Source organism: Drosophila bipectinata, chromosome XL (genome assembly GCF_030179905.1).
Source record: "Drosophila bipectinata strain 14024-0381.07 chromosome XL, DbipHiC1v2, whole genome shotgun sequence".
In the NCBI taxonomy this organism is placed as follows: Eukaryota; Metazoa; Arthropoda; class Insecta; order Diptera; family Drosophilidae; genus Drosophila; species Drosophila bipectinata.
The window spans coordinates 476,884-491,951 of NC_091734.1; the positions used below are offsets into that span (position 1 = coordinate 476,884).

The window sequence follows — 15,068 nt, forward strand, 5'->3', positions numbered from 1 at the left end:
CAAAAGAAAAGTACGGCATTCTGTCGAAGAAAAGCCTGATATTAGGAAATCTAAATAAAAGAGGATAGTTTTTCACATTCCATATACCATTTTTGTCAAGTTTTTGTACCACAATTCATTTGTGGCCTCTAAAATGAGAAATAAAAACTCTAAAAAAAAAAAAAAACAATAGCTTCGCTTCTGTTTGGTTAGGTTGAAAAGCCAGCCAGAGAGTGGGGAGAGAGAGAGAGAGAGAGAGGGAGAGCGGTAGCGGGAGAGATGGAAGCGTCAACATTGTTAAAAATGTTGTTAACAGAACATTTTAACAGAGCACTGTTAAAAAAATTGGACTTGCCGGCATTTTGGCTTTCCGCATTTTTCTCTGATTAGAATTTTGGCTCGAGAGCTCTCGAGATTCTTGGATGGTTTTTACCAAAAAAAAAAAAAAAAAAGAAATGAAAGAAATTCTATAAAAATATTTAGCAGCTTGCTATGCGCCACCTCCTCCCTCTCTTTCCAACGCTCTTGACCATCCCTGCTGGTATATCGGCTTCTTTGTCGTTTCTTCATTTCCCTTTTGACTTTCTCCTTGTTGCGAATAGGGGGGGAAATGGGGGGGAGCGCACACGTTGGAAGCGTGTGAGCTGTTTCCTCTATTAATAAAATTCGTTAATTAACTGCTGAAAGTGCTAACTGATGATTTAATTATAATTTCATTTGTTTTATGGAGAAATTCAGTTTTCTACCACCCAGTCGCACCCTCTCGCTCACACTATTTCTGTTTGCAGTCTGCAAATGCGCGCGCCTTTTCTCGCTCTCTCTTTCAATCTCTCTCTCGCTGCAAAGAGGTGGCAACCCTGCTTCCAGTTGCACCACCCCGTCGCCGCTCCCTTGGCAGCCCCCTTTCCACCGTCCACCCCCTGCCCTCTGCACCCAAACAGCTGGACGTGCCGCATAGGCAGCTGTTATTTCTATTTTTTTTTTTTTTTGTATTTAGCCGGAAAATTTGTCCAGCTACTCTCTCTCTCTCTCGGTGTCCCCTGTCTCCAGCTTGCATCCGATCTTGGTTTCCCATTTCTTCTTGGCCTTGCTCCCGTTTTCTTCCCAGCATTGTTTATGTCTTCTCCCCCATGTCCTTCGATTCTGCCTCTTTGTTTATAAATATTTCCCAAGAATCGCGAATGGGCTTTGTTGATAAACAAGTTGGATATTAATTCTCTCCACTAGATGGGGGGATGTCGGGGGAAATCTTTTCGGAACTTTAAGGTTCCGAAAAGACTAGAATTTAGGTAAGGACTAGAATTTAGTCCACTGGATGGTAGAAAAGGTTCTAAAGTACTAAATAATGGTTCAAAAGACTGTTAGAAGGGAACTCATTAGAAACATGTAGAAACCTAAAAAAAAACTAAAAAATAAATGGTTAAGCTTTAGATTTCATAGATAAACTATTTAGAAACATGAATAAACTTGAAAGATAAATAATGAAACACTCTAGAAACAAGAACCAACATGCAGAAACTTGACTAGACATGACTATAAATGTAAGAACCTGAAAAACGTACTTTAGTTTAAATAATTTAGGTTTTTTTTAAATAAAATATTGAAGATATTAAAAAAAAACTATAAAGCATATGATTATGCCTTGAATTTCATTAAAAAAACTATTTAGAAACATGTACGAACATGCAGAAACATGAATAAACATGTCGTAGCATCCTTAACCTCAAATATTCTAGCTTTTTTTTAAATAAAAAGATTAGAGAACTAAAAAACAACTAAAAATATATCAAAATAGAATAATTTTCATAGAATAATTATATAGAAACCTGTACAAACATGATTAAACATGAATAAGCATCAGGAAACAGGAACAAACATGAATGAGCAGCAAAAAACATGCAGAAACATAAAAAGAAAACCAATAAACTAAAATAACACTCTTTTTTTAATGAAAAAAATTAAAAACCACTATTAGATGAGCTTCCCCCTTAGTTCCGATAGACACCCCCCTTTAATGAAACTATAAAATATACAAGAACAAAGAAGAAACACCCCCTCGGATCAATATCCGTCCACAAAGTCGTATATAGCCTTCCGGCTGACCAGGGGCTTCCCTTCGTCCTCCCTGCCCTTCCGGCCCTTGAGCCTCCTGGCCCGCTTCTGCTTCTTCCGCAGCTCCTGGCGTCGCTGCCGCATCTGCTGCCGGCGGCGCTGCCTGTACAGCTCCAGGAGGGCCTGGCAGCTGGCCCTGGCAGTGGGTGTCCCCTCCCCGCTGCTGGACGGGGTCTTCTCCCCGTTCCTGGGCCGGACAGGACTGCCGCCGGCTCGTGGCGCTTCGTCGGGCAGGTCCCGGGCCCAGGAATCGTCGCCACACGGTTTGGGCGGCGGCGGCGGCAGCTGACAGGTGGGCATGTTGGCCTTCTGGCGGGCCTCCACCGCAGCCGAGGCGGCGCGGTAGGCGGCCTCCTTCACCTGCTCGTAGTCCTGCCGGGCGATGGCCACCTGCTGGGTGAGGTGCTCCCCCCGGGCCCGCGCCGCCGTCAGCATCTGGTTCTTCTCCTCGAGGTCCACATTGGCCTGCTCCTGCATCCCCTCCACGTCGGTCACAGTGCACTTCCAGCTGTCGAGGAGCGCCTTGAAGGAGGCGGCCTCGCTCTCGGCCTCCTTGGCCGCCGCGAAGGCTGCCTCGGCGTTCGTCTCGCTGCACTCGAGGGAGGCGCCCACCTGGTTCACCACCGCCTCGGCCTCCCGCAGCTCCCGGGCGTAGTTGTCCACGATGGCCTGCTTGCCCTCCATGATGGCGTCGGCGGCCCGGGCGGCGGCCAGCGCCTTGTCGGCCAGCTGCATCTTCACCTGGCGGGCGGCCTCCTGGGCGGCGGCCATCTGGGCGTCGTTGGCGGCCTTGGCCACCTGGGCGGCGTTCTGGGCGATCGAGGTGGCCTGCAGGCGGGGATTCTGCTTGTCGGGCCCATCGCTGCAGGGGTCGGGTGCTCCACAGCCGCTAGGTCCTCGCATCCCACTTCCAGCTCCATACCCCTCCCGGCCAGTGTCCAGCTCCGATCCACAGCCGTCGAGGGGCTTGAAAGTGGTGGTGGGGTACAGCTCCGGGGTGCAGCTGGTCTCCTCGCCGCCTTCGCAGCTGCTCTCGTCGGAGGGACACTCCTCGGTCTCCAGAAAGGAGGCGCCCTCCTCCATGTAGGGCGTGTCCAGGTTGTGGAAGTAGCTGGGCGAGAACCGGTAGCCGGAGACTAGTGGCAGGAGGACTTGTACAAGTAGCGGGAGAAATAGCTTCATTTTGGTTCAGGCTTCTGATGCGATCGAGTTCTCAAAGCAATCTTGGATTGGGTTTTTAAATCTGAGACAGATTTCAAGGTAAATGCTAGTTTTGAGGTGTATAAACATGCCCATACATGTTTGGTGAAGATTTCAGACAGATGGGTCGAGGTTTTTCTGAGTTATGGGTTATGGGTGGGTTTCTTCCAGAGTTCACCATAGATCTCAAGTAAAAAGGGACTTGGGATGTTGTAGTATCAGTATATCATATTCTGTGAAGATTTCATGTCTTAGGGTCGAGGTTTAGCTGAGTTATGGGTGGGTTTGTTCAAGATTTCAGGTTTATTTCATAAAATACATTAAAGATTTCAAGTATAATGAGAGTTTTATAGAATATTATGCATTATACATAATCGTTGAAGATTTCAGCTCAATCGATCGTGGTTTTGCTGAGTTATGGGTAGTCCTCTTTGAGTTTTCTTGTTTATTTAAGAAAATATATTATAGATCTCAAAGAAAATTAGACTTGTATGGGGTATTATCTATTCTGAACATTCTGTGAAGATTTCAGATGAATCAATCAAGGTTTTATAGAGTTATGGATGAAGGATAGGAGCTTTTATTGACAATCTCATGTTTCTTGGTTGAAATATAGAAGGAATCTTAACTAAAAGTATATGTTTATAATCTAAAATGTATAATACATACTCCCTCAAGGTTACGTTTCAATCGGTAGAGGCTTTCTCGAGTTATGTATAAGCTCTTTGAAGATTTCATGACAATTTTATGTTTATTTCGTAAAAAACTCATCAGATCTCAAGTGAAATATTAAAGATATAGTATTCTATGTATAATACATCCTCCCCCAAGATTTCACTAGAATCGGTAGAGGTTCTATAGAGGTATAGCTAGTACTATTCCAACTACCTCTTTAGCTCCCTCTCGAAATTGAATCTCGAAATGCAATTAGATGGCATCCGAGGTGGCAATTAGTGACTCTTGCAACCTTGTTCTCGCCTCTGCTTCTTCTTCTTCTTCTTCATCTGCAAATGGTAATTTCTTGTTGCAGCGAGGAGTGCCTGCCACATGCCCCCTGACTGACACCTTGATTTCCCAGATCCCGAGTCGATTAAGTTGGCGGCTAAATGCGTATCAAGAATATATTCCATTAGTCGCCCCCCAATCGCTGCGCAATTGCGTTTTTGACGCAGCCAGTGCCCACTAGGCCACCCACCAGGCCACCCACCAGCCCACCCAACACGTGTGGCATTAAATAATCGGGTCGGAGGGGGCGGAGGGGGAGAGAGAGGATTGCAAGACTGTCAGATGCTCTACACGTGCAGCTAGCTGGCTCCCCGAGAGCGAAAGCATTTTCTGATTATTATTTTCTCTTATTATTATTTTATTATTTTTTTTGTTATTTGTTTACTTTTTCTAATCACTGGCCGGGCGAGTGATAGATGATACATGGAAATACCAAATACTATAAATAACGGCATTAAATAGAGAATGTAGGCCAGGGGCCATCTCCCAAGGGGGTAGTCTCAGTTAAATCTTTGAGAAAATGCAAGAATTTTAACTCTCATTATTAAGTTTTATTAATTATTAGTAGTTAGTATATTAGTGGATGATGAGAATGAGGATATCTTAAGGTCTGAACTTCTGCCATATTATGGTTGGAGAATACTTGGAAAATACTCATTAAATACCAAAAAAAAAAGGTTCTGAGATGCTTTGGAACACAAGGATATACCTTGAATTCTATTCCTTTTTTTTTGTGTATTATATAGAAGAAAATATATATAAATATTTGTATACAGATAGATATATTCTTCTGGTTCTTTGTATGTATTGTATTTTTCATATCTTCATTTATATCTTCTATAGAATATTAGTAATTAGTCTTCTGTATTATATTATTATACAGATATCTGTAATATATATCTATGTCAATAATGTAATATCTATAATGTGGACAGCTTATAGATATTTACAATATAAAGGTACTATAGTAGCTCTATAGCTCTATTATAATATCTATAATAATATCAATAGAATTATTCTATTTCCTGGAATATTATTGTTTTTAACAGAATTAGGTTAATTTCAAAGTCATTTTTCTATTATTATCAATCTATACTATTATCCATTATTTTTTGTATTCATTGTTCTTTTTTATATATAATTTTTTATTAATTTTCATTATTTTTTTTTAAACAAAGACCTCATTACATTTTATTTCCTAAATACTTTTCAAGCTATATATTGTTCTTTTTTTTTTATAAAGAATTGCAGTATTTTTCCTGTAGATTCCTGTAGATTTCCTTCCTTATTCTCCGCCTCTCTCTCTCTATTTATTTTTTTTATTTTTTACTGCCAGGGTCGGGTTTTCAATGCCAGTGCCAGTGTCGGAGCTGCGAACTCGTCGCAGTCATCCGTCAATGAATGAATGCGCAGTTTTGAATTACCATACAGAGCACCCGACATCCAGGAGATATAGATAAAGAAAGTATATATATATAGAAATATACCAAAAATACTATAGATTACAAAGATATATATTATAGTCAATAAATCAAAAATATACCAAAAGAACGAACTATTTCACAAGAAGAATTCTACAAGAAGACTTCCAGAAGAAGAGCCAGCCCTCCCACAACTGGGACTTTCGCTTCACCCCCCCCCCCCCCTCTGACCTGCCACTTGTTGGTGTTTATATTTAATATTTGCACATTTTTCGCGCTATTGCGTATTTGAGCGAAAAAAATCAACTTTATTAACTGACCTTGTGTTTGTGTTTATAATTCTTCGGAGAATGTGTGCGTGTGTGTTCTTCGGAGAGCGAAGAATTCTCTGCGACTGCGCCGCTCACTTTGTTTCGTTTCAGTTTCGGTTTAAAGGCAAAATCGGTCATTGAACTTTGAACCAAGCTGAACAAAAAAAAAATAAACACAAAAAAAAAAAATGCAAACAAAATAAAAAAATAAATTAAAAGAAAAAGAAAGAGAGAAAAACAAAAATAAAAATTAAAATAAACCTGGCCAGTCAGTCTAGAATTCAAATTCTTCATTCTTCTCCCTGCCCGCACCTTTCTCTGTTCTCCTCTCTTCTCTCTCCTCTTCTCTTTCTCCGCTCTACTACGCACTTGAGCCACCAGCAGCTGGGAAGAAAGCCAGAAGCAGAGCAAGGGAGAGGGAAGAAAGCACGAATTCTTTGGCACAATCTTCCATTGAAAAATTGCTTTCCAAAACGCAAAAAAAAATATGAAAATACTGTTCTTTACAGTGGAGCGTCTTTAGGGGAGATTTCTGGTCTAGTTTCTGGTATTTTTTTTTTATAAAATAAATTATTAAAGCTTGGTGGTATAAATTATAAATGCAAAAATTAAAGATTTTATTAAATACTAAAAATACTAGGTTTTACTAAAATACTAAAGAGGGGTTTCTATCAAAGATATGGATAATATTATCATACAATCATCGTATCATAGCATTTATATGGAGTGATACTACAGTATTAGTATTAGTATTAGTTTAGTATACATTTTGTATTTTATAGGAAATACTATATTTTATAAAGGAAATTCTCAAAAAATACCATAAACAAAGGTTTATTATGGTTACGACTTTGAAACAGTTTCTCGAGAAAGTTTTCTGTCTAGTATATTTTTCTAATACTATAAATCTATATATACTAGACTTTATAATAGTTAAATACCCACTGAAATATACTAAAATATGTGATAAATATGAATAATATCAAAATAATTCATAAATACACTGAAATATATACCAAATTCAAATAATACTTAGTATTCCTTTAAACAAAGTATACTACAAATACTCCAAAATACTGCTACAAAATACTTCAATGTGTACCAAGTATATTGAAAATATTATATTATATACTAAAAAATACTAGTAGATATATACTAACTATAATAATACACCAAAAATACTAAAATATAGACTAATAATATTTGAATATCTAATTAAAATACTGAAATAATTTTGAAATATATTAAAAATTGGAAAAATACACTCCATAAACCTTTATAATTTGTTTAGTATAATCCTTATTTTTATACGAGATTACCCCCTCAAGAAAATAGATAATTAAATCAAGTTTCCTAACGACGATACTTATGCCAGATAGGCCCTCCATCACCCCAACTTGATACCCATTCTGGGCCACCTAATTGCCAATTAATTAAAATCGAGACCTCAAGTCAAAGTTGAGGTTCAACTTAGCGAAGTTCTGCTGTCTTGGTTCCCCGATTTTTGTTATTTTTGTTATTTTTGGTTAATCAGCGATACTAATAAAGAAAGAAAGAAGCCGAAAACCGCCAGCCAAGTATTTTTAGTAGACACCCTAAAAAAAAAAACTAAAAAAAAATCTGGAGCACATATACACTGCAAGAAAAGTATTTAATAAAAAAAAAAATACCAAAAAAAAAAGAAAAGAAGAAAAAGCTCTTGATTTATTTGATTTATTAGTTTAGTTACAAATTGAATTAAAAAACGTGGCAAGTGGCAAGTGGCATGCGGCATGGGGCATGGGGCAAGTAAATGGAAAAAAGTCACACGAACTATTTGGGTCACCACATGACGCTCCGTCTTCTGCTTCATGTGGGTGTTTGGGCTGGTCAGTGGGTGGGTGGTGGTGCTGAGAAGAGTGAGGCCCCAAAGAGAGTGAGCCACACACACACACACATAGACTCCCACACGCACATGCAGACAGATAAACCCATTTCTGACGTCAAACAACGGCAACGCCGCCGCCGATCATAAACTTTTATATATTTCTTTCTTCTTTTTTTTTTTCTTTTTCTTTCCTTTTTTTTTTATTTCTTTTTTGTGCGTTTTTCTGGGCAAAGTCGCCAAGATCGGGGGGACAGTGGGGCCTCCTAAAGGGGTGCTCTCTTAGTAGACCTCTCTTCTCTTTTGTAGACCTACAAAATACTGCAAGGCAAGGGAAAAATATTAAAAAAATACTTTACTACTTAATACTAATTGTAGTATATAACTTTTTAGTATTTTTAGTATTAATTTGTAGTAATACTCTTGTAGTATTATTTTTTTTTTTAGTTATTGGTATTATTTGTATTATTTTCTAGTAATAATATTATCATTTATTTGTTTACTTTTATTATTTATTTGATGTTTACTATTATTTAGCTGGCAACTCTGTTTTAAATGTATTTAAGCAATATTTTAGCTATCCTTTTAGTTGTTGGCAACTCTTCTTAATGTTTATTATTTCAGTCTGTTATATGACAACTCTGTTTCTAAGCTTTTGTTATCATTTCACAGTTGACAACCCTGTTTTGTAGATATTATAATTTGTTAGTTGGCAACTCTGTTTTGTAGCTAGTATTATGAATATTTTTAAAAATATTAGAAAACAAAGTCTTTCATTAGCTTCCTTAAAAATTATTTTAAATAATACTATGCTAGTTGTTATTTGGCAACTCTAGTATTATAATACTGGATATATACTAATAGTTGGAAACCCTATTTGGTACAAATCTCATCTAAAAACCCCCCAAAAGTATTTTTTTTAGAAAAAACTTGGAACTTTTCAAAGACCAGGGTTGTCACTTACTCTCAAAATAATTCAATTAGCTTGCTCTTTTGTTACTTTCTGTGACTTTTTTTTCTCAGCTTTTCTCATACAAGTGCGTGGGTGTGTGTGGGGCTGTGGTGCTGCCTCTCGATTTTCATACAATTTTCCGCAATTTTCGCATTTCGGTGGCTGGTTGTTGTTGTTGTTGTTGTTGCTGCTTCTGGTGGCGTGGCAGTGTGGCTGTTGGCCCCAAAAATAAATGATGAAGCATGCACAAAAGTAGCGACTGCTGGTCGGGTCTAAAAATAAATGAAAATAACGCCCTGCCCCTCCCCCTGCCCTAAAGCCAGAAAGTGTGAAAAGTCAAATGACCGGCCCGGTCGGGCGGTTGACCGGCCATGACGTCACTCGGCCATGTCCCCCCTCCTCCCCTGCCCCCCTGCTCTCTCTTATCAGATCAGTCAGTCAGTCACTTGGCAACAATGGGTTAACCCCGAAACGTTAACACTCGTTGGCCGCATGATCGCCGCGAGAGAGCGAGAGGGAGGGAGGGGGGTAGAGGAGAGGTGAGATGATGCCTTTCCTTGATTGGGGATTACTTTGTTTTTATTTTTATTTATTTTTTTTTACTTAATTTGCTTATTAGTCAGCAAAAAAAAAAAATAAATAAAAAAAAATGCATAAGAATGACGCATTTTTTTTCGAGAATCATTCACAATTCTCAGACTGCAGTTGTGGGTATTTCTTCTTCTTCTTCTTTCTTTTTTTTTTCAAGAAACTGGTTTCTGAGTTTATTTTGCCGGTTAACCCTTATACTGGTTGAATTATTTATGCAGAGGAGTCAGGAGAACTGCAGAAGGTCTTTGTTTTTAAAGGTTTTCATATAAAGATTTAAGAAAGTATTTAATTTAAGATTTTTTAATTGCTTATATTAGTTTATATGTATTATAGTTAGTAGATATGATTAAAATCTAAAATATTTTAATAAATTAACTTTTTTTAGACCATTATCCTGTTTTGTTTTAGTATTTATTGCATTTTTCTTATATAATTTTAGTATTAAAATTGGTTTAATTGTATTCTAGTATTATTAGTATGCAAGGATTTGTCTAAATTTATTTTTTAAATAAAAATCCCTTACCCTCCCCACTTTCTTAATATTTTTATGCTTTTTTTGTTGTGAGAAACCAGCGCAGGACTCTTTTGTTTTATTTTTTGCTTCAAAGTCAGGGGTGGCTACCCTGAAGGCTGCCCAATGTCTGGCTGCTCAATTCCATTTCCATTTTTTATTTGGCTTGGCAACAAAATCGCGAGAAAGAGAGCAAAAAAAAAAGGAGCAGCTAATAATGCCACTTTCACCAAAACAACAAAAACAAAAACAATAGAAAAATTAAAAGCAAAAGCATGAGGTTTACTGGCAGTTGTTGTTGTTGTTGCCAGCCAGCCAGCCAGCCGGGTCTCTCATTAAAATAACTGTGCACGTATATTGCATATTGTAAGGGTTAATCAGCATTTGTAATTAAAGTCAGCGCCGCAAATCAAAAACACTCGCCTTGGCAACAGACTAATGCCATTTGATACCAAAAAAAAACGCACCATCCGAAGGGTTAAAGGGCGAAGAAAAGGGAAAGGGTTAAGGCCAAGCGCCACTAAGAGAGTCCAAAATCTTTGAGATCAAAGATTGGTACTCTCTTTTCATAATTAGTCTCTTAGATTTTGGTATCAGGCAGGGCGGAACAGAGAGGGAGCGGACGAGAAAGAGAGCTGTAAGAAAACAAGAGAGCGTTAACAGCGCGTTAACAGAGCGCGTGTTTGCTCCTCCTCGCGATTGTTATTATTTATTATTATTATTTGCGCCGCAGTTGCCGCCGCTCTCTTGCCACCCAGTACTTGCCACATACGTTGCACATCTTATTTTTGCATCAATAAATAATTCAATTAGCTAATTAGGCAACCGCCTTTCTCTCTCTTCTTCTTTGATTTCAGAGCAATAATAACAGTAACAGCCCCCATCAGCGGAAAAGGAAACAGCTCCCAGCGTTGCATGCCACACAGAGACGGGAGCAACCAACACAGGATGAACAGCCACAACAACAAGTACAGTTTTTTGTAAACAAAGCGTGACGACAAATATTTATCATTAAATCATAATTTTTAAACTAAAATTAAAATTAAAATTAAAATTTGATAATTGTGCGTAAAATGTTAATGCAAAATGTTTAGGAAAGTGGCCAAAAATTACAATGAATCGAAAACTACGATAACTTGAAGAAGAAGAAGAATTCCAATCAAATATCAAAGAATATAAAAAAAAAAAAATAAAAATAAAATTAAAAAAACACACAAAAGTAACAGAAAAAAACCCCAAAGGGAAGAAAGCCTTAGAAGAAGAAAGCCTTTCTTTTTCTCTCAAAGATTCCCCCTCTGGTGGTGTGTGTGTGGAGCGGTGCGTGTGTGTATGTGTGTGTGTGCGTGTATTTGTTTTCATCGGAGCACACACACACACGTCTAAAATAAAAAAAAAAACTAAAATTAAAAATAAAATTAGTACTATTATTTTTTAATGTTTTTAATTTAAAAAAATAAATCAAGAAATGTGACAAAAAAATAAAATAATTAAAAAAAGGAATAATTTAAACAAAAGACTTGAAATCGTGTGTTCATAATTTTAAATGAAAAAAATAAAACTAAAAAACAACAACAACTAAAGTATTCGACACAAAAAAAAATACACTTAAAAAAATTAAACAACTATATATATTAAAGAATAAATATATATATTCAAAATACCATTCAAAAAATACATAAAATATATTAACGAACAAACAAAAAAAAACAACAACGACAACAACTACAACCAGAAAGCAAGAATTATTTAATTTATAGATTTAAAAATTAAGTAAAAAAAAATTAAAACCAAATCCGACGTATTGCTAAATTATTAAATAATTATATAATAATTAATTATATCATAAAAAAATCAATTAATTTCCCTAAAAAGCTATCCAAATCGTATGAACCAATAACGCAATATATATATGTAAACGCAACTATATACATATATATGTATATGTCGAGAGCATGCTCTAATATAAATTATACCTAGGAAGTAAACAAATACAACAAAACACAACAAACACACGGAAACCAAACCCCAAACCCTCAAACAGTAGCTCATTAATCGACGCCCCCAAGACCCCCCACAACAGCAGTCCCCATGTATAGATTAGAGGACACGAATAGCGGCGGCGTTATGGATAAGAACAAACAGAAGTGTAAGTATTATTATCACTATATTTAAGTATTTATTGAAACATATCGAAAATCATATCAGAGATCAGAGAGAGTAGAAAATAGATCGTATTTCGAAGGGGGTACTACGATGTATGATCTGCTATGATCTAAACTAAAATAATAATCCTATAATTCCACTCTCTATATAAAATCCAAACTCGAAATAACAAATTTTAAGGGGGTAATATACTCTATGATCTAATAAGATCTAAACTGTATACAAAATAATAAACCCTAAGGGGGTTCTATAAAGGGATCTATGATCTAGTGAGATCTATGATCTATCTAAACTCTATATAACTCTACTCCCTATATAAACTCTAAACTTTAAATCCTAAATTCTAAGGGGGTACTATGATCTATAATCTATTAAGATCTGGATAAAATAAACATATGTAGATGATAAATACTTGTTTTTAGGGAGGGGATATTCATATATAAAAATAAAGGGGTATTCTGACATAAAACACAACATATTTGAAGAAAAATATTAGAGGTATTGAAATTAAAATAATTTCATACATAAATACCAGTATTTAAGATGTTTTCCAACCTATATGAAATAAACAAATATAAAGATAAATGCTCGTTTTTAGGAAAGCTCCCGAGCTACATAAAATGAACTAAATTTATGATTCAATCTTAAAAGATTTTTTTAGAGGCTTTTATGATAAAAAAAAAATCATAATCTTTAAAAATAAACTCTTAAGGGGTTATTCTGATCTACAGTCAAGATAAACTACATGGAAAACCCCCCATTTTTGGAGGGAAAATACTCGGTTTTAGGACGGTTCTTAAAAAAAGCCATAATAATTAAAGAAAAGTATTTTCTAGTGGGTATTCCACTCTATAAAAATAGAAAATCTCATTTAAATGGTATTAAACCTTATAAGATGAATAGTTTCGCAAAGGGGGTACTCTTATCTAAGAGAAATACACAAAGAACCTTTTTAAAAAGTACCTAAAATTTAAGCATCTGACGAGTACGAGTTCGATAAGCTTCCGTAGTTATATTCGTGTACTTCCCCTTAATATTAAAATCAAAATACAGAGACCGAGAGGCCTCCTCTGGAGTGGCAGTTTCTGGGAAGTGGCCTGATTGGTGTTTAGTTTCCTTTTAGAAGAAAGACCTCGATGGGGCTGGGAAGCAACCTGATCCCTAAAAAGAAAACCCCACCATAAGCCTCATGTCTCTGGAAAGTCATTTAATCTTTCATAGTATCTAGTATTTTAAAGAACCTATAGATACCTATTTTGAGGGAAACCCTTCCAAGAATAGTTTCTGAGAGGCTTTCGACTGTTTCGACTATGGGGGCTATCTTCTGGCATATCTCTGGTTTCCTGGTTGGAGCCCCAAGGTGTAGGGTGTTGTGTACTTACCTCTACTAGTACTTCTACTTCTACTTCTACTTCTAGTACGAAAGTGCAACAATGTCACTCCATTCAGCCGGCAAATAGTGTGCTGTGTTGTCAACTGTTTGCTTATCACTCACCTGGCATTCCCTCACTGTCTCCGCCCTGTCTCCGGCACTGCCTCTCCGCCTGCCTGTCTCCCAGCCGAGCAGCAAGTGGCATGAGGCATGGTGGTTTTCGGTATTCGGTCTCCGGTTTGGGGCTCTTGTGGCTGATTAGCTGGCGCCATCTGTTCATAAAGTTGTCAACTGCAGACAGACAACTGCAATCCACTGAGGACGGGGGGATGTGTGACTCACCTGCGCCACTCCGGATGTCAGTCGCAGTACCCCCACCCCCTTTCTCGGTTCAGAGTCCCCGGCAATTATCGATAGAGGTTGTTCGGTGTCCGATCCGATCCCATTCCTGGCCCCAAAATACGACAAAAAACGCAAAATGTCGTCAACTATTTTCGGTTTTCGGTCTCGCGGTGGCATTCGCAGGGAGGACGGGGTATGGGGGGCAGGAGGATGGGGACACAGAGGATGGGTTCTGGGGCTCGGAGAGATCCACATCTTCAATTGGTTTCGACTTGAGGCAGACATTCAAATAGGAGCTAGTCTCCTGCTTTTTTGGGGGGTTTGGGGCTCAAAGTTCATTTATTATTTAGACTTGGATTTGGATTTGGATTTTTTGACTTTTGGTTTAATTTTTTACTTAAAAAGCTTTTAAAAAAGGTTCTTCTAGTCCACTTTTTTTTTTTAGCTAAAAATGATTTTTTTTTCTTTAAAAAGCATGCTTTTTCCTTAGGTTTTCATGCTTTTTTATTCTAACTAATATTCGAATTGAAATATTTTATATTTTTTTTACTTTTTTCTAGCTTTAAAAATGCTTACTTTTTTTATTTAAAGCATGCTTTTTTTTTATAAAAGTAGTAAAAAGCATGCTTTTTCATGAAAATTGTGTTTATTCTTTAAAAATTCTTTCTTTTCAAACAAAAATGCTTTCTTCTTAAAATATTATGCGTTTTTCTTGGAAAAGTATGGTTTTTTATTTAAAAACGTGCTTTTTTTTTTATTAAGAGCAGATTTTCTCACTTAAAAGCATGCTTTTTCCATTAAAAGCATGCTTTATTCTTTAAAAAGCATGCTTATTCATTAAAAAAAATGAATTTTTCTTTAAGAATCCTGCTTTTTCCTTAAAAAGTCGTTGTTGGATCTTAAAATCGATGCTTTATCCCCAAAAAGTAGTGATTTTTTTCTTGAAAAGCATGCTTTTTTCTTCGAAAATTATGCTTTATTTTCCAAAAGCATACTTTTTTCTTTAAAATTTAGGCTTTATTTTCAAAAAGCATGCTTTTTTGTTCAAAAATTTATGTTTTTTCTTAAAAAAGCATGCTTTTGTTTTACAAACTCTTTTATTCTGTTATTCGCATACATTTTTTTTAATTTTTTAATAATAATTCCCAAAAGAAACTCTTAAGGACACGTTTATGTCCTTCATTCATTCAATTACCTCCCCTCGCTTCAGACTATTACAGTTTCGTACCGCACTGTACACTGTGT

At 36.8% G+C, this 15,068-nt stretch overlaps 2 protein-coding genes across 3 annotated transcripts in view; one reads left to right on the plus strand and one right to left on the minus strand.

The window, feature by feature from the left end:
* mnb (minibrain) overlaps window positions 1-15,068 on the plus strand; it is a 32,722-nt gene that overhangs the window by 631 nt on the left and 17,023 nt on the right. Inside the window, exons 2-3 of one of the 2 annotated variants that reach the window (XM_070283079.1) lie at window positions 10,804-10,914; window positions 11,041-12,092. In XM_070283079.1, coding sequence (XP_070139180.1) covers window positions 12,035-12,092 — 58 coding nt within the window. In that variant the 5' untranslated portion in view covers window positions 10,804-10,914; window positions 11,041-12,034. The remainder of the gene's footprint in view (window positions 1-10,803; window positions 10,915-11,040; window positions 12,093-15,068) is intronic. The other variant, XM_070283082.1, reaches the window with a different exon arrangement.
* Window positions 1,972-3,390, minus strand: LOC108121166 (uncharacterized). The gene has a single exon (XM_043210022.2). The coding sequence runs from the start codon at window positions 3,271-3,273 to the stop codon at window positions 2,041-2,043; it is 1,233 nt and encodes a 410-aa protein (XP_043065957.1). The 5' UTR covers window positions 3,274-3,390; the 3' UTR covers window positions 1,972-2,040.

Coding starts and splice junctions, on each gene's coding strand:
- LOC108121166 (XM_043210022.2), bottom strand. CDS start 3,273: ATGAAGCTATTTCTCCCGCTACTTGTACAAGTCCTCCTGCCACTAGTC.